The sequence below is a fragment of the Amblyomma maculatum genome, chromosome 1, assembly GCF_055883805.1.
Source record: "Amblyomma maculatum isolate TAMU_Amacu chromosome 1, ASM5588380v1, whole genome shotgun sequence".
Lineage (NCBI taxonomy): Eukaryota > Metazoa > Arthropoda > Arachnida > Ixodida > Ixodidae > Amblyomma > Amblyomma maculatum.
In genome coordinates, this window is record NC_139344.1 from 429497949 (window position 1) to 429522775 (window position 24827).

The 24827-nt window shown below is 45.5% G+C and overlaps 1 protein-coding gene across 1 annotated transcript; it reads right to left on the reverse strand.

Moving 5' to 3' along the window:
• Nucleotides 1-11701: 11701 nt before the first annotated feature.
• LOC146209352 (uncharacterized) lies at nucleotides 11702-14008 on the reverse strand. Its single transcript, XM_084580093.1, has 3 exons — nucleotides 13756-14008; nucleotides 13356-13639; nucleotides 11702-11866 (listed from the first exon to the last, which is right to left on the reverse strand). The coding sequence occupies exons 1-3, from the start codon at nucleotides 14006-14008 to the stop codon at nucleotides 11702-11704; spliced, it is 702 nt and encodes a 233-aa protein (XP_084436219.1).
• Between the last annotated feature and the right edge of the window lie 10819 nt (nucleotides 14009-24827).

The window sequence follows — 24827 nt, forward strand, 5'->3', positions numbered from 1 at the left end:
TAGCATATGTGAGGCGTTTTGATGCCCTGTTGCAGCGTCTGACCCGATCAGTACTGACTTTGTGCTGTCTAAATTGTCACAATGTTGCAGCATCTCCTGGATTTTCACGGTGAGCTCCAGCACGAGCGCTTCCAGCGCTGTCACTCTGCTCTGAAGTGGTGCGGCGCTGTCCTCTCGCTGAGGCAGTTTTGCTTCCATCTCTGTTAGCTTGGTGCAGATTGTGCACACGAAAGCCCCTTCATCAGCAGCGCCCTCGAGGGTTGCAAATGGTGTCTCATCCAGGAACACCCAACGGCCGCATGTATCGCACCTCACTTTTGGACTCTCGTTGGCCCTGTTTGAGTTGCCCTTCATGACATGTGGCGCCATCTGTCGAGGTCTTGACCAACTTGGAGGACTGACTGCCAAAATCGATCACAGAGGTCGCCGGTCTTCTGTGCACGCCTAAAAGCAATTAGGCCGTTATCACTCTTTATCACCTCTCCAGCTAATTCTGAATTGCGGCCGAGAGGTGCACCCCTTGTTTGAGTACACGAGGGCTCCCATATGGATTTGCTTCCCACAAGTCTCTAACCATAAGATAGCGGTTGTAGCCCCAGAGGCAACCGCGGCACAACACGGACTGTGCCCCAAGAACAGCCTACCAAAGATACTCTTCATGGAGGTCGTACAAGCCAGCCCCGGTGCTCATACATACGCCAAAGTACTTGAATGTTCTGGGTACAAGGATACTGCCCCACCCACCCATTGGAGATCCGCTGTGTCTAGGCCTTCTCCTGTCAGTTAGACCGCGGCTGAATTCCAGCTGCTGAGTCTCTGGCCTTGTTGCTTGAGTTTGGGAAAGCAGGCCACAGTCATGTCGTGTTCCCAAACCTACTGCTCAACTTGCTGCACAGAAGCACAATAGTTAGCCCACTTTTCTTGGCTTACAGATGCCGTGCCTCTAGTAGGCAAAGCAGAATATTCATTTGGATTAGTTGGTAAATATTCATAATCGTGCCTCTAGTAGGCAAAGCAGAATGTTCATTTGGGTTAGTTGGTAAATATTCATAATTGTAAAAAAAGGAGAGGGAATGATCGGAAAAAAAGGAACGGATGTGGCATCCATCGCGCACAGGGACAAGTTCATCGCCTGTCGCAAAGGAGTTGTTTTACAGAATTCTACTCTCCTGCGGAGCCCGGTACATTGGGCAGATGGGACGCTGCATAAATAAAGGTTGCTCGAATAGAAAAATAATCTAGACAGTAACAAGGAACTTTCTTACCTGGTAAGCCACTACAAGAATTGTGAAGCAATGAATAAGAAGGGAATTTGCACCGCCTTATGCAGGACTACGAGCAGAACTTTTTCATGCACAGCCTGGAAAGAGATGTGGAACCAAATCTTTTATAACACAATGTCTTCTTACTCAAAATAACAGCTCTGTGACAGTTTTTGAAACAAACCACATTCTCACCTCTAAGAAGAGTTCTAAGCTTTTAGTGTTCAGCTACTTGTGTGTAATCAAATCTGCAAGCAGGTGTCCAAAGTAATATTCAATGTGCCATTACTTTGGACACCACGCTGGATATGACTGTGGGGTGCCAACCGAGCACCTGCTGCAGGTTGCACAGGCGATTAGGGTACACCAGGCGACTTAACATTATGCACACAGCATCTCATGTCCCGGCACTGGTACACTTTGTGCACTTCGCATGATCTGCGGTATCAGGAGCTCATTTGCAAGGTTGCCTAAATCGACTTTTTCAAAGTAGAACCACTTTTTAAATGTTGAGCTATCCATAACAGACACGTTGATAAACCCATATTAGGCAACACTAAGTCGTTGCACTGGCTCCACGGGGAGCGCCGACTGCCCAGAGAAAGAAAAGTTCTACCTCTGGCCATGTCACAGTGTCCAATAAAATCACATCATTAAACCTGCTGTATTGAGCAATTACGACTGAAGGTAAAACAGAATATTTGCTGGCTGCCCATTTATCTTTTCGAAGCCCAGAGCCTTTTGCTAGCTCATCAGTCATGTCGTTTGGGCGCACTGGGCTAGCAGCTGTCCATTGTCCTGCATTTGTAGTTACACAGACATTCTCGAAAGAGTCCTTTCATCCTCTAGCATGCATGTTGCCAACTAAAAACTTCGATGGTTCATGCAAATGTAGCAGAGAACAGTGAACTGCCGCTCCCATACTAAAATTTGAATCTTGCCATATATGCTCAATAAAGTCATTATAGCTAACCTTGATCACAGACACGCAAATGCTCTAGCGTTCAAGCACATGTTTGACTTGAAGCAAATCGGCGTGTCTGTGAATTGCGAAAGCCGACTAGGCGTTTTGAAGTCGGCTTGGTGCATCAAGCTGGCTTACCCAAGTCGGCCCGATTCAATTTACATTTCTGCATTCGTGGGTTAACCTTGCGCGTGTAAAACTTGAACATGAAACTCTGAGCTTGAAAAACTTGGAATTGAGCTTAAAACTTGTAAAACTTGTTGCCAGGTGCTCTGAGACCAGCAGTTTGTAGTCATTTTATAGCCTGATACACATCACTGATGAGGCAGTATGCCTTGTTACTGGTCTGCCTACCATTATTATATTAACAATGCACCGCTTATTGGCGCACACTCTCAGACAAAGAGTATGTGGCGGTAGTTTTTCTGGGTTTCACAGGACTCGCCATCAACTTGCACATACCTTCCAACCCTCCTACTTTCCCCGAGACCAGATTTATTTACCAAACTTTCTGATTGTATGCTCAATGTCCCAGATCTGATAGGTGGCCACGGCCCATGTAAAACATGTCTTTGCGAAACTGGCTCAATTGCATCATAATCGCCAGCATCACTGCCAGAGGCCGCACTAGCATCCTCAACCTCAGCTAGGCAGCTGATCAAGGTCAATTTGACATGGTCATATAAGGATTGGTGCAGCCAATGCAGCTGCTGTATATGTAGAAGTGCTGACTTTGCCGTCAATCTCAGCTAAAGGGTAGTCTATCAGCACGCTTTATTTAAAGCCTTGTTGCTGTGGCTTTGCCCAAATATCACACCATCTGATCCTCCTATAATGCATTTGGCCGCACACCGTGCTGTGCTGTGCTATACCAGATGGCACCATAGTGGCCCATCTTTCGGAACCATTATGGCCAGCAGCAACGGTTGCAGGCAGAATTGCGTTCAATCTGGCTGATAATGGTTTCGCATAAAAACTGTGTGCTGGTTTGCATCAGCTGCGGAGGCGAGAACACAATGTTGGCACTTAGACAACTCAACGCACATATATAGCTGCTTTTCATGCGTGCTCTTGCTTCTTGTGGATTTCCTTAGGATCTAGATTATGACTCATTGGACACTGCCTGGTAGCCTCTCCCGACCGCCTGACTGAATAAAAAATTTTCACAAATTTTTTAATGTCGCCAGGTTAGTAGGTATGCTTGTGTTACATGGTCAGGGAGAAACTGGTTTGCTGTAGTGACAAAAGGGGCGGCCGTGTGTGCTGTCCAGCCTTTGGTGGTTACAAATTAACAAAGTTCATACAGCCAGAGACGATACAAAGGAAACTCGCACTAATAATTTGAAAACATGCACAGGGTTCACAAAAGGCAATGCAGGCTTGCAAGCTGAAGAGGCTGTAATAGAAATGGAGAGGTTTTAACAAAAATATGGCTGCACGAGAGAGGGAGAAATAGACACCGAATTGTTGACTGGTTGCTATTGCAGATCAACACTGGAAGAGTCATTTGTGCCCATCCTAAACACGGGCGCCACTCCTTCGCAGATCTTTTGCCTTTCAAAGAGCGGGTTGACCCTGGGAGCTGGGCAGACGCATTTGATAAGTCAACTGCCATGTGCCCTTACACAGGGCCTTGATTTATGGGATGTGCCTCTTCTGTACACCAGTACGAATACACATGCACATAGAATTGGTAGCACAATTGCTTCTTTCCCTCCCATTGAGGCACGCTGTCATTCATTGATAGGGAATAAATCTGGAACTTGCTTGTAGAGTCCTTTCCGGTCGGTCACTGCCAATTCCCAGTACACGCAAGGTTATGCACTCTCCACTAGGGGGTCCTTTTTCATCACACCTTTCGAATTTCCTTGGATTTTGCGGGCACAGTTCATTTGCACTGCGCTGGCGTAATAAAAATGTGCGCAGATTTTTGTAGTGAATTTGTATATGCGCACTACAGCCAATCCCAGACAGGATTTGTTGGAGCGGCAATCGCAGCCCTGCATATCCATCTCTCCACAATGGTGGCAGGCCATCAAATCCTGCTGGCATTAGGCTGCCCAGCCTCAAGCTGTTCCCATCCATTGCTTTGGGCCGGGAAAACTGGACTGTTATGTTAGGGTACCTTTACCAAAAACTATCAATTCAGCCAGTCCTCGGAGTCATTTAAAGCTGCTGCCAAGTATCGCACGATGTTCTGCTTTCTTTTAGTGTGGCGTCATTCAAGCATGTAATGTTGCTGTTTTCGCTCAACTGTGTCAGTGGTCACATGGCTTGCTATGGAATTCAGGCTGCTTGTTGGGGAATCTTGTTGTGGTGACAGTTTAATTGTAACGGGATTCGAGTACTGCCCTACAGTGTCGATGACCACTGTTAGCAGTGCTGTATGACAGCAACATGTAGCATATAACACACACTGCACACGCTTACTAAACAGCACAGAAGTTGAATGCCTGTACAGGTTCGCATAAATGGGAGCAGGAGTCAACCAGTGTTATACAGTTTTGCAGTACAAGCAGTTGCTGCAAGCTAACCTCCACTAACAGGTAGTGTCATCCATGGCTTCCTTCTCAAAGGCCTGTTTATCGTTTCCAGAATCCTTGAGGCAGGATTTTTTCAGCACATTGCAGTCAGACACATGCCGGCTATCTCTCGTGTATACACTGAAGGCTGCAAATTTCGAGCCTCACCATTCTTCTGATGGCTGGTATTGTGGTGGAGCTAAGGAACTAAAACAAAAAGAACAGACAGCTCACTCATTTGGTAATCGTTGTGTGGTATGTGAGCTTCCCGAAAAAGAAATATAGAAGGACAAAACTTGCTTTCATTTTGCAGTAGTGCTTTTTCTTAATTCTGTTTGATAGCGAATTGATTCCCTCTTCTGCAATTACTGTTTTGCTTATTTCAGCGGTTCCTTTATTCCTGCACTCACAATTAAGATTTGCCTTTTAAAGGGGAGCGTCGGGTCTGAGAGAATTCAAACTTGACAACCCATTAGGTACGGGCCGGAAGGCACAGCACTAGACCACATATCTTATATAATGCGGATAAAAGTTATGCATAGCTTAACTCAGCAATGCACCCCTTAGCTGCAGTGCCATTAAAAAATTTTAATGTAGCCTTAGCTGCTGCGCACCTAAAATGTTAAATAATAGCACGTCCGTGAAAATGCAGTTTATGTGTGCCCGTAAATATATGTCAGCAGTAAACTTATACCAACAAATCTTGGAGTAATGATTGGCTTAAGCCCCTCTTTCTGACAGTGACAATCATGGTTAATGAAGCAGCATGCATGATGTCATGAACCAATAACATCATTGCTGCAAAACTAGGCGCACATTCACTTCCAGTCTGGAGCAAAGTGTACACATAGATTGGGCTAGCACTAAAGGTATTGTTACGAGCGAGGTTTCAATTGACGCAGGACGAATTTCGAAGACCCAGCCAGCGCCTCCTATATTTTTTCAATGCCCGTCAGACCGGGTGTCGAACAGTGGGAGCTCGCAAGCCGCCGCGCTTCGCACGCTGGCCGCAGGTTGGCGCTGCTAGCTGACACTATCGCCAGGCCGGCCAGGCTGCGCTCTTCGCTGCGCGCAGCATGCGCGCAGCGCTTTCAGAGGCTAGCGCTAGCGCAATGATGCTCGGTGCTGCACTTTTCTGTTTATCGAAAACGATAAATAGCTGTTATTCTTTTCGTCATGGTAATTCAGTGGTTATGGCAGTTGCTGAGCCAAAAGACGCGAGACCAAATCCTGAAAATGCGGCGGTAACAGTTGGATGGAGGCGAAATGCAAAAGCGCCCATGAATTGTGCAACATCTTTGCACATAAGAGAACACAGATGCCTGAAATTATTCCGGAGTCCTTAACTACTGAACCTGTTTCTCTAATAACCCCTCTGAATCCTCTCAACAATGGCATGGTTCATATTTTTCACTGAGGGGGACAATTACTGCATCTTAACTTGTGTTGCTAAGTGCCAGTACTCGACTATTTCTGTATCAAGTAAGAAATCGGGTTTTACGATATGAGAAGGCCTGTTAAGAACAGATTTGAATGCATGGACAACAAGGGAATGGCATTTATTTTTCACATTGGAGCAATTCATAGAACAAAAACAAAGCACTCTGCACAATACAGTTTCAGAACTTTACGCGACAGTGGTTTTTTTGCGTACATTTTCATCACAGAGTTCTTACCTGCAATATTCATTGCATGATTGGTGAGCAATGGCTCAATGAACTTGCGGCACAAAGTTCCAGGAACTGCTTCCTGTGATCTGCATCTTTGTTTTTGCACTGTAAAACAGGGGTGTCCATCAAAATGCCAACAGCGTGCTCCACACTGGATTCCAGAGGTTTTTCAATGGCTTTTCTGTAGTACAGAACAATGTCGACAAACCTCTTGAGACTCAACAACGCGTCAATTAGCTCTCTTGTTGGGTACTTCAATCTTCCCCTATCCCGATACGCTATAAGTCCATCCACAGGTGCATTTCCTTTCGGTTTTTCTACAGTGTCAATGCAGTCCTGGCAGCTCAGTTTTTCCGTCATGACACGGGTTATATACCCTCCAATCAGAGCTATGCTTGCAATCTCTGGGTTGGGAAGCCACTGCTTTGGCCAGGTGCAGACCTCCCGCAGTCTTTTTTCGGTTGCTGATGGAAAAAATGGCTTCTCCAGGCAGTTGACGCTTTGGGTACTTGGGCCCGAAACTGCTCTGGCAGCACAAAACGATGTCGACGCATTGACATTGCTTCTGATTGATGAAGAAACAATACCAGTCTTCAACATCTTTTCCAGGCCACTGAGCACACTTCTCATGTCCATTGCGTCGTTGCACCGGGCTGTCCTTCGAAGAAGACCAAACAACGCCTCGATGGGGTCGGTAGAAAATTTTCTCGTGAGGACGAAAAGGAATTTTTTTTTCTTTTAGAAGAAATCGAATGCACATGACATTAGATACTGTTGTATGAACAAGTGCATGATACGTTTCTTTGGTCAAAAAATTATCCGGGTGACTTGCATCTTTTAGAGACTTGAAGTATGCAAGGAAGGTGTCTTCCAACCACTGCAACCTTAAATCATCCGTGTCACTAAAATGTCGAGTGTCTGAGTCATTCTTGCGAATATATTGCTGGGTGTTACTTACATCCATAAGGACAAACCATCTGTGCACTGCTATCATGAATTCTACAGTGGGACCCACTGTTTGAAACATAACATCACATGTATGTCCAGCTTGATCCTTCATGTATTGCAGTGCTGCAGTCACAGGGGGTGAGAAAATCTGCACAGCGTGCCTGACACTCATTTTCTCCAGATTTGAAGGGTAAAGGTGTTTACGTGTCAAAAACCTTACTGGTTTCACTGTGGATCCACTCTGCATTTTGTAGAGTTCTTTCAAAGGTGCTGATGAAATTTCTTTCTTCCCACCTATACACTTCGCAAGGAACTGTGATCTTATATTCTTCAATATATGGCACTGATCAAATGCCAGGAAGAGCTGTCTAGAAGGGTCAGCTGGGTGTGGGGCTGATATCTGCATCTGCCCTTTGCACAAAATGTCCATTGCTGCCACATTAATCTTGTGGTTGTCGGCCACAAGACAATCTCAAACCCTAGTTGTTCAGTTTTCTTCACAACATGTGTGATTATCGAAGCGAGTTCTGATCCCCTGCAGCATTTCGTGAAAAAATAACCAACTGGAATTTTAAAATTCGCAGCTAGGCCGCACAGCAGGAAACACAGCAGCGAGTTTGCCAGGTGGTCATTTTTGTCACTTGGTTCCAAGTGCTTTAAATCGGAGCCCATACTGACATCCCCGATGAATGAATCACGTTGCTTATTATATTCTAACCTCTGCCTTATGCGCATCTCGTCGACAATTAAGCTGCACATTTTTGACTGCTCTGCAGGTATGTTTGCCAGCTCTGCTTCAAGCCTTAAACGCACCAAAGGGCTGAAACCAACGTCACCAGTTGATGTACCTATATACTTGTGCAGAGTATTCCTGCATGGAAAACGCAGAAGCCCTTCAGAACGTATGTATTCATAGGCTTTGGTGGACAGGTTCCTGAGAACAATGCAATACCTTACAGTTGTCTCGCCCCATGTTGCTCTCTTCTTGGTATAGTTTTTCACCTGATCTACAATAATTGCAGCTTTCACACTTTTCTGCTCGGCGTCTGCAGTGACAACCAGGAAAGAGCTCACATTACAATCCTCTTTCAATTTCCGCAGCTCCTCTTTGTATTTGTCGACTGTATGCCTCAGTCTTGCGACCTGGAGACGAAGAGCACGCTCCTTTTCTTTGCACCTTTTGTGACGCAAAAAACTGTTGGCGCTCATTCTGGCCGATTCTGTTTGCGTTCCGAACGTCCGCCTTGCGAACACAAATGGCTGGAGAGAAGCCGGTGTTGTGTGCTCCTCGCCGATGGGGACATCAAGCTGGGGACAAGCCGTGGCCGGCGAAGCTGGGGCTGCGGTGTTACGAAATGGCGTGCTACTTGGCTCCGCGACCGCTGTTGAGACGTCTTCGGGCTCCGCAGCGCTGTTAACGCGTCTTAAGCCACTCGTGTCAGACGAAAGTGTCGTTTTGCATCTTTTCTTCGCAGAGCAGCCACTGGTGTTTAGCCCCGAAGCGCGCTTGCGACTGCTTGGGTCACTGCGCACTATCGAAGGTGCAGGCTGTTTGTAAGATGGATAGCAGGGAAACACACTCGGTACTGCTCCCTTCTTTAACTGGCGGATTTTGGTACTGTCTTTAAAATCGGAGATCTTGGAAGTGCTTGCTGCACACAACTGAATAGTTCGATGTAGAATTTGGCTCCCAATCCCTACGTGAAATCACCTTGATCCACTGTTGTCACAACTCGAGGTCAGCCGGGATCTCGTGAAAGGATACCCCTGCATCTTTCTTCCTCGCACTCGATGTGCACGTCGGCACGCAGCAGTATCGCATGGTGAACGCGGTCGATAAGCACCAAAGTGGACGTTTCTCGTGCAAGGAGAGAGCTTGCCCGTCCAGCGACGCCTTGATCAACGGAGCGAGAAGGCAGAGAAACGGGACGGCCGTCGACAGCATAGTGTCAGCCAGAAGCGGCGCGGGTGGCGAAATCAAGCGAACGGGAGAGAGTAACAGGAGAGGGTCCGCGGGGCTGCGGGAGGCCTTTCTGCCGGGCATTGAAAAATATAGGAGGCGCTGACCCAGCTGTGTCCACTTGCGAGTCCCAGCATGAGTCGCTTCTTCGTTGACTTCGTCTTCTCTTGTCTCCATTTCTGGGCATCATGGTATATACCTTTGGCTAGCTATTTCACAGCAGTCCAACAGGCGACAGTATATATTCAGTTGGTTGAAATCGGGTGCTCTGACTGCACTTGGCTGGCCTTGTCTGACTGCTTACCTTTAGCTCGAAGTCAAGGCACTCTTTCTGAGCTCAGATCATTTCGGCAGGTTATGGCACTGTGAGTCATGTGTCTGTTTTCTGCTAATTCTAGCCTAGCTTTGGCAATATGCAATGAAGTGCTTGCCTGTGGCAGGCAGTGAACTGGCTGTGATATTTTTTTGATGTTCTTGAATTTGTGTTCTTCATAAGCCGGGGCCGTCATGTAGGCGCTGACCTGGTACATTTGGTCTTGTATTTGCAAGTTTTGAAGGTTGACATACTTGCTGGCCCTTTCTTGCAACGGGGAGCTCACAGTGAATGAATTATTGGTTGGGTTTATGCATACTTGATCTTACTTTCTGCAGACCTTCTGCAGTAGGTTGTTGGCAGTTTGGGAGTGGAGGTCAAGTGGTCAAGTCCTCCTGATTCACTTGCACACTCGCATTCAGTCCCTGCTTTAATAAGCTCAGAATTGCTTTTGTACACAGCATACGCAAAGCTCAGAGGCGCTGACATCTTTCTAAAATAAGCTCGCTAAACATGCACAGCAGTTGGTGGCTTTCACGTGCAACTCCACACACATGCCAGTTGCCTCTGCTTCATTTGTCTGACTCAAACCTCAAAAGCACACACACAACACATGTGCTTGGGGTCACATGTATGATGCAAGTAACGCAAGCACTGTGGACATGGGCTGACGATAAATCTCATTTTAATTTCATGTAAAAAACTCAAAAAGCTATGGAAAAAAGCATTTTACTCAATTTTACACTGAACAGATACCATTCCATCCATCACTTCTCCGAGGAGAGAATGCAATTGTAGACATTTCATGTGTTTTTTAGAAAAACATTTTTCCTGAACAACCTGTGATATCTTAAAACTTCAGAAAAAAAAAACTTAATATACCTTGTGCTTGGCGCATGATAGCCTGAGTCTCTTTGGGACGTTTGTGAGGTTTGGGACCTCACAAACCAACCAACCAAATTTGTGGTGGTCCAGCCAATCAGATTTGGAGGAATTTTTGGAGCAGGAAAAAAGGCTGTTTTGTAGCAGTTTAGGAGCAGCCACATTAGCATTTTGTAGCAGTTTTATAATTTTGCATTTTGGATCATTTGGAACAAGAGAAAAGTAAATGCATGGCATTTGGTGCAGCTTATTACTGCTGCGCAGTTGTTCAGTATTTCTTTAGAGAAAATGCAAGACAGACTAGCGCAGCCATTTAGCTCGTGTGCTCACTGCAGGAAACCATGGTATGTGGCAAACAGAACATAATACAAAAGTGACTATGAATGCCGAAAAAAATTTTGTGCTGTCGGCAATAACAGGAGGACTAGACATACAGGGCTGTGTCAAAAATATAGTTTGGCTATTTAGACATGCCTACACAAACCATCTGAGCATGTCTTGTTTACACTCTAACAAATACAAAAAAGTCGTTATTACACATATTGCACAAGGAAAACATGGAAAGTTCTTTCGGTCAGTAGCTTTTGCTACTCCTTTTTTTTTTTTCAATTCGTCAAGCTCGAGAAGTGCAGTAGCCAGGCTCGCATTCCCTTCAGCTGACAACTGTGGCCCACCTTGGACCTGCTCCATGCTCTTTTGAGTCAAGCCAGTAGAGATGGTGTTTTCTGCGCATTTAAGTAATGCATGGCATGACGCAGCCTTTTCATTTAAGCACATTTTCAGTCGTTCCAAAGTAATGGCATTGGGCTAGGTTTGTGTGGTTGCAGGCTTCGTCTCCTCCGAATCTTCACTTTCCTTTTCAAGCCTATGTGCATAACATGTTCTTGCCTTCTTTACACATTGCAGCAGCTTAGGTGACAGGGGTACTTTGGTGGCATCCCCGTTGTACCTTTGCAAATACGTCTTAACCTGTCGCAGTTCATTTAGGCTATTAGGAGACAAAAAAGCATGGCCCTTAAGCAGATGCTTATTTACTGAACCCTCTCGCCATCTGCATTACCATGCCAGCGAGACAGGAGGGCTTTGATGAGTTTTTCAAGCAATGGGTACTTTTGCTCACCAGCAGTTGATTTCCGTTTTTATAGTCCATGAGCTGTCAATCCTTTCAGGCACTGCAACTTCACTGCTGTTTCTCTTTCAATCCCAGTTTCCCTTTTGAACCCTCTGCGTCATGGGTAGCCTCCGGTAGAGGCATTTTCAACTTCGGCACATTGTTCACAATGTCATTAACGTGGTTTTCTGTTCCCGCATTTCCATTGGTGTTCACTCCTAAATGGGTCACCACCTTGAAAAAGGCCGAGTCAAGCTTAGTAATTTTTTGCAGTGTGCCCCGTCCTTCACTTGGCTCGCTCTGACACAAGGAAAGGGTGGGAGGGGGGGGGGGGGGGAATCCTGAACTGGTTCCTGCTCTCTTGGACTGTGACATTATGGAAGTGTTATTCCTGATGTCATTTGTACAATCTTCTTGAAAACAATAATTACAAGCATCCATTCTTAAAGGGCCCCTGAAAAGCCATTTGTGGTTGTATTTTGATGCTACAGGTGTTAGAGGTTGTCAGCATTGAGGTGATATTGTTCTCTAATTTGCAAATAATTTTGGAAAATTGCCACTTGTGTTTCGTTTGCATTAGAGTTGTTTATGTCAACATCTTCACCACTTTTGTTGTTGGTATCCACCCCAAACAGGCTGGCTGTTCATTATATAATGTGTCTAGTTGAGACTTCGTTTCCTGTATATTAAGTTCAAACATAGTTACGCTGAGTGGGCTAATTTTCAAGATGCAGCGCACTAGTATAGCGCAGCTTTTTGTGGCTCAATTTGTGAAGAGGCTGCATATTAGGTAAAAACTTTCTCACACGGGAAATATTTCAGACCGGATGAAAGAGCGGGTCGGATGGACCATAACCCAATACTAAAGCTTGAGAAAATGGCATTTTTATTTCGATGCTAATTATCATAAAAAGACATAATTTTCAATAAGCTCCTTTGGAGGCTAAATGGCTCTTGAAGAACTCAAGTGCAAAACTCACAATGAGGTAATAAGACAAGAAAATCACTATCCCAGAAGTTTAGGCTGTCATGCACTCCTCCAATTAAAATATACAATAGAAAATTTCAAAGCTTTATTACAAACCATACATGTCCAGTGCAAACAAAAAATGCAGTAGCTGAGTGAACTGCGCGGTAACAGCAGTTTTCATCTAACGTAAAAAGAGAGTTGCAAAAACTGTGGCATATATGCACCCCAGAATGCCCTAAGCCCACCATGCAGACAACGGACAGTCAGTAGTTCGAAATCGTTTGTGTTAAGGCCTAAGTCTCAGTGTGTCCACTGATTTCTTGCACCAAACTCCCCGATAGGACACCGTGATACTCCTCACTCTCAATTTGTTAGGGCTCTTCCCCTGCACCAGGGCCACGATCGAGGGCTCACTGCGCTTCTGCACCTTTTTGGTGTAACATACTTAAGCGGTGCCCTCGTCTCAACTACCTGCACATCCAGAATCCACCACTGCCCCTCTATTTGAAGGACAATGTCTGGTTTCCGATCACCTATATCGGTCTTGTAAATCGGTTCTACCATGACCTCCATTCCTTTGTCTCACAGTCGTTTCGCCACATACTGCACAATCACGTCTTGATGTGTGCGGTGGCACTTCTGCAGGCCATGCCCCAAGCTTTCGTCGGCGAGGCAGTCGGCTCTGCATCTGACACTGGCCTCACAGCCTCTTCGGAGCCTTCAAGGATCGGGAGAGCATTGATTAGAATCTACGAGGTTAATGAACTCCCTTTCTCGAAGGAAGGTTGATCCCTCGCCCAGCGAACGGGTGCTCCCCTTTGCACTTCTGCAGCCCTTCAGTGCGTTCCCATCAGCACTGTTGTGGAGACTGTCTCTCCAAGCTGCCTGATAATCCTTTTTTGTGCGGATTTCCTTTTGGTACGTTGAGAGCCGCATGGCTTGGTCCAAGCAGTGCCCCACATAGGCTTCTGCGGATACTTGCCGATACAACAGGCTGTCGGAGTCTCTTAGATGTTCGAGCCTCTGGACGCATAAGCCTGGAATTGAAGTTCGCAGGCTAGGGATAATTAGTCCACTGTTCTTCACCTCCGCGTTGAGGAACCCCACCGGGATGTCGTGTGGAAGCACTAGCCAGCGGCAGACCGAGGATCACATGAGGCAATTTTTAGGAGCAGCTTTGCCGAGATAGGACCCAGTACAAGCCGGTGATAAAGCCGCGGTAGGAGGTAGAATTTAAGCATAACCAGATGCTGCTGAGGCTTCAGGGGCCCCTTCGATACCCTGGCCAACAGGTCCTTCATCTCCGTGTCAATTCGAGCTTTCTCCAGTCCCGAAGCCGCGTAACATACTCCCAAGTATCGCCATCTGCTGGCTGTATCTCCTTTGGGTATGGGCTCACCATGCATGTAATACCGTATATACTCGCATAATAGGCGCACTTTTTTTTCAGAAATTTCGGCTTAAAGTTAGGGGTGCGCCTATTACGCGGGGTAAAATTTCCGCACATTTTTCGACTGCCATTCTCGTGCTTTAAATTTAACATATATCAAGAACAGGGCTACTCTCTCATGGTGCAAGGCGTCCAGAATAGGTCGCAGATAGGAGTTCGATCAACTCTCGTTGCTTCTTGGTCAGCTTTATCAGCTCGTTTGGAGTGGCCTTTTTCTGACCCTTTGGAGTGGCGTTGTTTTGTGGGCCTACTCTCACATAAATGCCGATAAACCTGGCATAAAAATGAAAAAGAAAGCTACTTACGTTTCAATGAATAGACGAGAGACATCGAGTGCACGCACACGAAAAATTTATTCTCTACATGCACTAATGCTCTACTCATACAGATTCGGATTCCGATTCTTTGTCTGAGTTCCACAGCATCTCATCTTCGCTCGCATCTAGTGCGTTGGAGATCCCCGTCTTCTTAAAGCTTTTTCTGATGACATCATCAGAGATCTCTCTCCAGGCTTCCACTATCCAATCGCACAACATTTCCACAGGCAGCCTCTTAATTTTGCCACCTGGAGTTAGCTGATGCTGCCCTCCAGCCATCCAGTTAGTGTACAGCCTTCGAACATTGTCCTTAAAAGGCTTATTTAAGGACACGTCCAAAGGCTGCAGTACAGATGTGAGGCCTCCCGGAATCACGACAATATCCGCGCGCAGCTCTTTCAGCTTCGCTTTAACACTTTCCACGAGGTGTCCGCGAAAACTGTCCAGAACAAGCATGGCCGGATACAACAGGCCCCCTGGCCGTCGGCCCCAGACCGTCTTTATCCAGTCCAGCATCACTCTTATTTATTTATAGGAAGGGAAAGGCGCGGTAACTGTCTCACTTGATTTCTGTGGACACCGCAACCGCGCCGTAAGGGAAGGGAGGAAGATGGGAGTGAAAGTGGAAAGAGAGAAAGAGGAGCCGTAGTGGAGGGCTACGGAGTAATTTCGACCACCTGGGGATCTTTAACGTGCGCTGACATCGCACAGCACACGACGCCTCTTCGTTTCGCCCCCATCGAAACGCAGCCGCCGAGGTCGGGTTCGAACCCGGGTACTCTGGCACAGTAGTCGGGCGTCTTACCACTGCACCACCCCGGCGGGGCATCAAATTTTCATTCATCCAGCCTTTCTCCTGGATCCTGATGTGTATATCTTGACGGAGAGTTCCCTTAGGAAGCGTCTTCCTTTTAAAAATGACGTACGGCGGTAGTTTGTGCCCATCCGCTGTTACCGCTAGCATAACAGTACATCTTTGCTTCTCCGCGCCAGATGTTCTAATGAGCACACTTCGTGCACCTTTGTCCTCCACTGTGGTGTTTCTTGGCATGTCGAAACAAAGGGGCGTCTGATCTGCATTCCCAATCTGCGACAAAATGAAGATTTTTGCTGTCGGAGCCGGATCACAAAACGGTGAAAATCCACCACCTTGTCCTCATATGACGAGGGCAAGCGCTGGCACAACGTTGTCCGCCTCCTCAGGGTTAGCCCATGGCGTCGCACGAAGCGCGTTGTCCACCCGGAACTTGCGTTAAAGTCTTTGGCTTCGATGCCCTGCGCTCGGGCAATTCTACGCATCTCCGTCTGCACTATTTCGAGGGACACGGCACAACAGTCTTGTCGGAGGCGCCGAATGTGCTGAACCAATTCCTCCTCCACTTACGGATACTTTCCGGACTTCGCACCGCGTAAGGCCCGTCGTGACTTGTTGGTGGCTTGAAGTTTTTCCTGCTGACTTCTCCAGTAGCGAACGCTGGTTTCTCCGACACTGAAATGTCTGCTTGCAGCACGGTTTCCGTGTTCCACTGCGTACAGCACAGCTTTCAGTTTGAATCCAGCCGTGTAGCTCCCATACTTACCCATTGTAGCACACACGACAAACCTAACCGCACGCTGCTTGCAAAATGGCGAAACGAGGCCCCTTAGAAGAATGGATAGATGGTAATTGGTCTACCCTTTGTGTCAGATGGCAACTTGCGCCGCCTTGCACCTTGCCTAAAATGCGCATCGATGGCGATGACACTGCCGCTTGTGTCGCATCGCCCCTGACCAACGTCACTCGTAGCATTGCCATGGCATTGCGTGCGATTTTCCCAGAGAAAAACAAATGGATAAGACACTTCTCCTCCTCTCCTGGAATTCATTTCCCTGAGTCTCCCAGCTTTCAGAGCTCCCACAGAGAAGGTAGCGTAAAGCATACATTCTCCGTGCGGCAGTTAGGGGGGTATCGGTAGTTGACGGAATAACTTTTTTCAGCCGTTGATTTTTTTTTTTTTTGACGGTCCACTTGTTGTTGTACTTGGCCATCACAACCGATACTGTCGTGCATGGAGCAAGCAAAAAACTTTGTTTCCTTCCTCCAAGCTGTCTTACTTTGCCGTCATCGTCATGAGTGTTGTTTGCCTAAACTTCGGGCTCATTCACAGTAGGTTTCAGATGCGGCATCGCGCGTTGGGGAATTTAAGTGCGTTTATTTTTGTTTTTGTTTTTTTTTTTCACCTTAGTTTGAGGCAGGCGCGTCGGCTTTCCATCGTGTAAATACAGCATTGATCTCAGTGCCAAGTTCGAGGTGCGCCTATTATGCGCGGAAATAAAAAAAAATTGATATTTCGCACACAAACTGGGGGTGCGTCTATTATGCGAGTGCGCCTATTATGCGAGTAAATACGGTAGGTGTTAGTGGTATCAAGCTTTACCACCTTCCTTCTCCCACTTGGTAACAGGGTGACGGATAGCGACTTGGCGGGGTTCAGTTGCGATCAAAAAGTCTTCGAGGCTACCCAACTGCTCTTGCAACCCTTCGGGCGTAGGTGCCATAACGATGATGTTATCGGCAAACGCCGTGGCGTTCACCTCTACCGTCGCTTTGACAAACTTTGAGTCTCCAACCACTCATCCACTACTAAGTTGTACAGCAGTGGGGATAGCGGATCGCCTTGCCGCACCCCTACGGTAGGCTTGGCTAGTATACTATCACCATAGGTGAGCACTGTACTCGACACCATGTAGAACGACTCTATGTATCCTACGAATTCCTCAGCAATCTCTTTTCTCCTGAGTCCTCTCAGGATGACTGCCATGTTTACTCTGTCAAGCGCCTTTTCCACATCCACTGATGCCATGCACAGCGGCCGGATTCGGCTTTTGGCCACCTCCAGTGCCGTAGCAAGGATCAAGATGTTTTTAGTGTACCCATCGACAGGGATAAATGCCCTCTGATGTACATCAAGTTTCACTTCCCTCAGTATCCTGCCAGCATATATCTGATGAAGTAATCTCACTATTACTGAAGACATTGTTATTTGTCTGAAGTCTCCAGCCCGCGAGGCGCCCATCTTTTTAGGTATGAACACAGTTCTCATTGTCTACAGACAATTCCGAAACCTTTTGAGGATCTGCAGTGCGTTAAGAAGCACCCGAAGTACCGTCATAGGAACCAGACGCAGCATCTTTCCTGTGATATTGCATCACCTGCAGGAAACTGTCGTGCTCGGAACTTCTGCTTCAACCTCGTCAACCACAGTTGAGTCGTCCTCTTTTTCGTCACTGCTGTCTCCAGACACTTATCTTCACTTCTCTCATCAGCAGAAAAATCACTCTCATTAGTGTCGATTACATCCAGCAGGTTTGCATGAAGAAAACATTTGGGCCTCTCTTTTGGTACGGAATAGAACAATGACGTTGAAATGGCAGTGGATGCCTGAAAAATTGTTGAAAAAGCAAATTGAGCACACCAATATCGGTGCAGAGGCGTTAGCGGTAAATATATAAATGCACGTCAAAATACAGAGGACGCATGTTGTGCACAAGAACAATGTTGCATATCTGCAACAGCTAAAAGTATGGCATTTTCTGCCCAGTGTTGCACATATGCAACACACCACATGAAAAAAAAAAAATCTTTTCGGACAGAGCAAGTGCAAAGGAAACTTACGTTCTACACAAGTTTCTAGACTGCCCGCTACAGTAAGTGAAAAAAAGCAGTGCAGGTTCACATAATTGCTCATAAAAAAAAGTTTACGATACCTTGTCTGTGGAGCATGCGGACGAGGGTGCTGCCATTTTGCAAACTGAAAAGAGAAGACATTTGGCCCCCAAGCGGCCACAATGGTAATTTGGTAGAATGAAAAACCCTCAGTTGACAGTAATATGGACAACTTTTAACTATGTATTAGGATCCTCACAAACGGCAGTGTGCGGAACTGGATGTTGTAGATCTGCGACAAATGGGTTAAGGCCAATTTATCCCGGCCTCGGCGGCAGCTTTTCGATGGAGGCGAAAAGCAAGGCGTCCGTGTGCTGTGCGATGTCAGTGCACGTTAAAGAACCACAGGTGGTCGAAATTTCCGGATTCCTCCACTACGGCGTCTCTCATAGCCTGAGTTGCTTTGGGACGTTAAACCCCACAAACCAACCAACCAACCATCAACTGCCTCTTTGCCATCCTTCTTGATCAGCATGTTGAAGTCATGTAAGAACTGCAAGTTTGTGCGAATGGTAGCCACATAAAATTCATTTTACTCAGTGCTTTAAGTAACTGAATATTAAAAATCATTGTACAAGAAGCTAAGGCATTGATGCCTTGGTACATATCTGAAAGCAAACTGGCTTTAGCAAATACAAATAATTGCTAAGGTTAGAAAATTGCAGAAACCATCTGTATTTCGCCACTCGTCACCAGGCTGCAAGCAATGTTAAGGTAGGTCTAATGCAAAAAAGGTAACGGCAAAAAGGATGGCCCTCATTCTCTCAACTCAGCACAATGGCAATAAAATGTGTAATATTTCTGAAAAAACATAGGCTTAAATTCTCAGAGGCAATCTCTACAGACATGCATCGTTAGCATAGGAAAATCAAATGGGCTCTTTAAGTCAATAAACTGTGCTTTCAACACATACATTACAAAGAGCATTAGGGTGGCTTCTGTGCAAAGAATGAGATAAGGAATAATGGGTGTACCATTTCCCTCCATGCAGTACAATAAAATATCAAACTAATATTTCCAAAGTGCCTATATATCAGCTGGTAGCAGCACAGGCATTCGGTTGCAGCTACCCTCTCTATTTGCAGATTATGAAAGAACTGAACAAGGGTTGAAAGGAGCCTCAGTTTGCTAGCTGAGCCATCATTTTGATAACCGGGTTGGCACAATCGTGACTGATGGGACTTAAATTCCCTTTTGCTTTCGAAAAAGAAAAGGCAGCGATGAGAGCAGAACGAAACAGGGTAAGGAGTGAAACATTTCCTTTGGTGTGAATTTCTATGAACCTGGAACTGGTGATTCCTTGACAGGAAAAAAAAAAAAGCAGCAGGAAAAGTGCAAGCCAGTGTGGATGATGAGTGAGTGCCTAAAGCAGGTTTCACGCTGACATGAGTTAAAAGGGACAGTCATGTGAAAGGCTCCCAATAAGAAATACAGCTACAGGGGAATAGCTATCAAGAGAAACCACAAGGAGAAACCTAGGAAACACAGCCATCTTTAAGATCTCTAGTTCTCTGCTAATTTAGCCAAGCAGGTTGGCTATAAGCCATCTCCAAGCCATTAGCCGCTATTAGCTGGCTTCAAGCTTCAAGGCAAAACTGCACACGAGGTGTGCACACCATCCTTGAAAGCTTCACGATTTTCATCAGCTGTGCAGCAGTTTCAGAAGCTGTTGCTGTGCAATATTTAGAAAAAAAAATAACAGCTGCGTTTAGCATGAAATAACAAAATGAAAAACCTACTTCCTTCTCAAATGAAATGCAGTGCTTAACGTTTTGTGCCGTTAACTTGACTAAATATATACAGTCGGCAAGTTAGCTTATTCGTCAAAGCACACTGAAGTGTTACCATGAGCTCTTCATGCATCGGTAAATATTACTATGTAGTGGTGTCGTGGCGCTCCCACAACAGCTAGAAGCAGCACTCTATTGCCACGAAAAGAAGTTTACAGTGAATTCCATGGCCCCTCTGGCCTTTAAAAATATTAAGATGAAAGCCTTTACAGGCTCATGAGTGCATGCAGGCATCCACAGAAAGTGTCACACTCAACCTGTCAATCAAATGACATCACTTAGAAAAAATTTGCCATAAACATTTTAAACGGTGCTGGGATTTCAGTCCGGGTCCTCTCGGTTGCGAGTCAACATTGCTAACCGCTCGGCCATGATGCCACAGGTGTAGCTGCATTTCTAAAGTGGCAATATATATGCAGGCATTTACACATTCACATGAAGCGATATTGTGATTACTGAATTTTTGTGGGTATTACCAAGTTTTCAGGCCATGAAGGCTGTTTAGAACAAACCTGTACAAGTTCAAAATGCAGGACCTTGTTCTTTTTCAAAAGAGCAAAGTGTACGTTCCAAACGTGCTCTAACCGGGCGATGCGGCCCGCCCATCTCCGGCAAGCTTCAGTTCCCTGCCCGACGCATCCTCAAAGACCTGCTTTTGCTCTTCTTTCAAAACCTGTAGGGAATTTCACACCGCTAAGCATCTCATCTGCAATTAATGGCTGAATGAAAAAGCAAATTCAGAAAGTTTACTGTGTCAATGGCAGGCCAGAGGTAATCATGCTGAACCTTGAAGAACGTTCTTAGCCTAATCACTTGAATTCCAGTAGAAGCCAGCATTCTCAATGTAGCTGTGCGGTTATTACCAGAAAATAAAACAGCTGCACTTTTAGGACAGGCTGCTGCTTGACGACCTCTTGATTTTTCCAGTAATATATATGGCCTGCTGGGCATTGTGCATACACCACCAATCTGCCTATGCATGTTAAAGTGCAACCGCATGTTGCAAGGCAAGTGTAGCAGGTTTGAAACAGTATATCTTCACCTCAACTAAGCAGACTGTGCTTCGGGTTTAGTGGGAGCATGGCTTGGTCGTCATGGCTGAAACAAGTATTACAAATTTTGTGAATAGAAAAATAGATATGAAACACTGCAAATTAATTTGTGTTGTGCAGTATCACCAGACATTACAAACACCCACGTATGATGCTGCAAACATAGTGTCATAACACAGAACTGTGAAAAGAGCATAATCTATACCGATTCTTTAAGTGTGCTTACGGCATTACATTCTAAAAATGCAGTTGAGCCTATTAGTAGGGAACATCATTCACGGCATAGAAAAAATCACAACGCAAGGCCAAACCATAATCTTTTGCTGGGTTCCTAGCCATGTCGGGATAGATGGTAACGAAGTAGCCGACTCATGTGCTGCACAAGCTCGAACTAAGGAAATAACGAAAATACCAATTCCCTACAAGGATTGTATTAAGTTAGTAAAAATAAGCCTGATAGACACAGTAAAACCCATAGTAGGAGAATGGAAATCATGTACACAGAACAAATACTTCAATGAGGTGATTTTGTGCCGTCTTCGAATCGGACATACACACTTGACACACAATTTCTTACTGAGAAAAGAGCAAAATTCATTATGCGAAGAATGTGGAGGTGAGTTCACCGTCAACCACATTTTGATCTCGTGCACAGAACTTGAACAGTTAAGGAAAAAATATTTTGCTCCATTCTATAATGAACGCATCCCATTCCACCCCTGTTTACTATTAGGAGACAACCCGCTTGTTGAAATTTCATCTGTTTTTAGTTTTCTTAAAGAATTAGGGATTCTAAATCAGCTGTAATTTTCTAAACTTTTCATTTTCACTCATAAAGAAGCTCAGCAACCTAGTGTTTGGCGCATGATGGCCATAGTTGCCTATGTGCCAAAAAAACCCAACCCAACCCATATCATATCTGAAGGACTGTGTAGTCTTCATCTAGGTCATCAACCTCATTTACACTGAAGCTGTCCACGGTGTCCTCCTCAAAATCAATCCTGAAAAAGTGGTTCCTTTTCATTCGGGTACACAACAGCCACAACGAACTCGCACTCTTTTTCTGCTTAACCTATGTAATACACATTAATGGGAATCGTGAGTGCATCTTAGTTACTAGAGACCACATTTCACCGTGGACTGCATCCACTTTCTGCATGAAATTGTGTGTTTGGAGGGGGAACAATAATTTGTTGCGAAACCAGAGAAAGATACCAATAGAAGTCATTCGAGGTCTTGTCTACATGCCCTTGGACAGCATAGCTGTATCCTTTTCAGTCTGCGAACTTTGACAGGTTCTTGCTGGACGTACCACCGCATGACAGCATTTGTCTACTGACTCAAAGCAGTTGTTGATATGTGCTTGCTCAGCTGCTGTGATATGTGGATGTGGCACATCCAGATGTGGCAGATTTGAAGGTGGCAGGTGCAAATGAGGCAGATCTGAAGTTGCAATATCCGAAGGCGACACATCTGAAGGTGGCTCACTTGAAAGCAGCTCACTTGGTAGCAGCTCACTTAGGGGCTGGGCATTTCAAGGCGGCTCACTTGAAGACGGCAATGCCAAGTCCGATGAAGGTTGTGAGCCTGGTGGGCAATGCAATCTCCTTTCAAAGGACATTAGCATTACAAGTTAATGCCATCATCGTAGATTTACCTTGGCAGCTTGCAAGGCATTCCTTCAAGCTCAGTTTCACATTCTTTACTGCTTGATATAACTAAGTTTCCGTTGCTTGCCACGTCCTCTATCTGAAAGGTGAGAACTATTCGCTTAGGCAGCCATGAGGTGCACAACAAGGGGTTTGGATACTTACTAAATAATGCTTATGAGATGCTTCAAGCAAGATTTACCCCATCCTCAAGACCTAATAACAAACTCAATGTAACCCACGGCATGGGAGTAGAAATCACAGCAATGATGGCCAGAATTGAGAAATTATTTGTACAACACCTGAAAAGAAAGATAAAACAAAATATTTCCAGCATTCTGTATTGCGTCATTAGATTGTGTGTGCATGTCCTCAGTCTTGCCAGCAGAAGGCACTCGTGTGGCATGCTTGCATCTTTGACGTCATGGCGCGCTCGTGCTCAGAGAGCTCGAAACCAAAACCGTTCCTGATAAATGCCCTGATAATTAAGTAAGGCGTGTTGGGGCTTTTTGGGCTGCAGTCCCTTTGTTTTGACCGTCGTGGATCGTTTAAAGCAAAAATCCAGGAATAGAAAACCTACGTGCCCCAAGTAGTCCTCTCCATCAACCCAGTTTGTGGGTACAACAGTCGATGAAAGTCGTTAGTGCCACCCCACTGGTTCTCACTTGATATCATGCTTTTGTGAGCAGTAACAAAGTATATCTTCTAAACATGCCTTATAAAACATTTCACATTGTTTTAAAACATAGAACATGGAGTTGACTTTCCAAATACATAAGATTAATCTACAGCAGCACAGAGTATTAGGTGAAGTGTAAACACTGCCCTGTAAAAATAAACTGAAATCAAAGCGTATTGTATTGCACAGATTACAGACATATTGTATCAATTCACAGAAATCAAGAAAGTTTTCTGACATTGGATGCAACAGTGATACCCTCCAAAGACTAAATATACAGTCTTCTGAATGAAGAAGTGGTACCACAACATACATATCAGGTGTGCTATGATGGGGAGAGGACATATTTGCACTTCTTCAGACCCGAGAAAGCTGTTTCGGTGCAGTTTGTTTCAAACTTGTTTATTTGTTATTTGGCCCTTCTATACACAAACATGCACAGGAAAAAAAATTTTCTGGTAAGAAAAAAAAGTAATGAAATGTGGCTGTCCCCAATCGGAGACTGTGGGACTCAACATGTCTGGAAGTCCAGAAAGCAATTTCGGTTTTGCAAACAAATATTCCACAGTTCATGCATTTTACTCTGGATTTACGAGTGCAGCCCGGTTTTCCGGCATCATTGTGCGATCCCAGCTTTTGTTGCTATGTGAATTGTCCCGTCATGGTCATACGTCCGGCCGTCATGCAGAGGCAGAGGAAGAATTTTGCCCCTCTCTGGTGCAATTAGTTGTGCCTCTTCGTCACTTTCGGCTTCAAGTTCTCTTGGTCTTTTGAAGCGCCACATTTCTCTGTTTCGGGTCATTGCCAAGGTGCCAGCGAATATTACGGGATTTAAAAAAATAATTATGTTGAAGACGCCAGCACACGCTTCTGCCGCGAGATGCCATCTTGAATGCACTTTTTGTTGTGTTTGCCTGACTAGAAGTGCCGTCTTCCAGACGGTAGAGAAAGTAGGACTTCCCGAGGCAGGAAATATGAATTTGGAATTGAAACGAGCGTTCGGTGGATTACTGCACACGCTCAAGAGAGAGTCTTCGATCGGGGACATAGGGACTGAGGAGGTGTCGGTTAGGCATTATGCCGCAACATGAGATAGGTTCTGAACAACAAGAATGTCTAGTTTAGAAGGAATAATAGTCTCGCAAAACAACTTCTGAGGACTGAAACTTGGCTTATTACAACGTCTTGACCATCACTGTCGAACACAAAGTTGGAGGCCAGTATTATGCTGTTTAAAAGCATACAGCAATTGTCATCAAGGCTGCTCTTCAATCTGAATGTTTCAAACACTGCTACACGATTTCCAGGACCTTTGAATGTTGGTGGCAGTGGGCCGTCTGCATGCAGTTCCTTGAACTTCACACTAGAGGAGGATGCAGCTCCTTTTGCTGGAAAGAGTTCACCAGACCTCATCTTATGAATGCAGTTTGCAACTTCCTCAAGGGGATTTTCTTTCACTTGGACCAGCTTTTTCAACTATGAAATAAGCTTTCCCCAGCAAAAGCACTCTGTGTCGAGGCAACCATGTAACAGGACATCGTCTGCCAGATGAATCGGCCCATGAATGTTTATAGCTCATGTG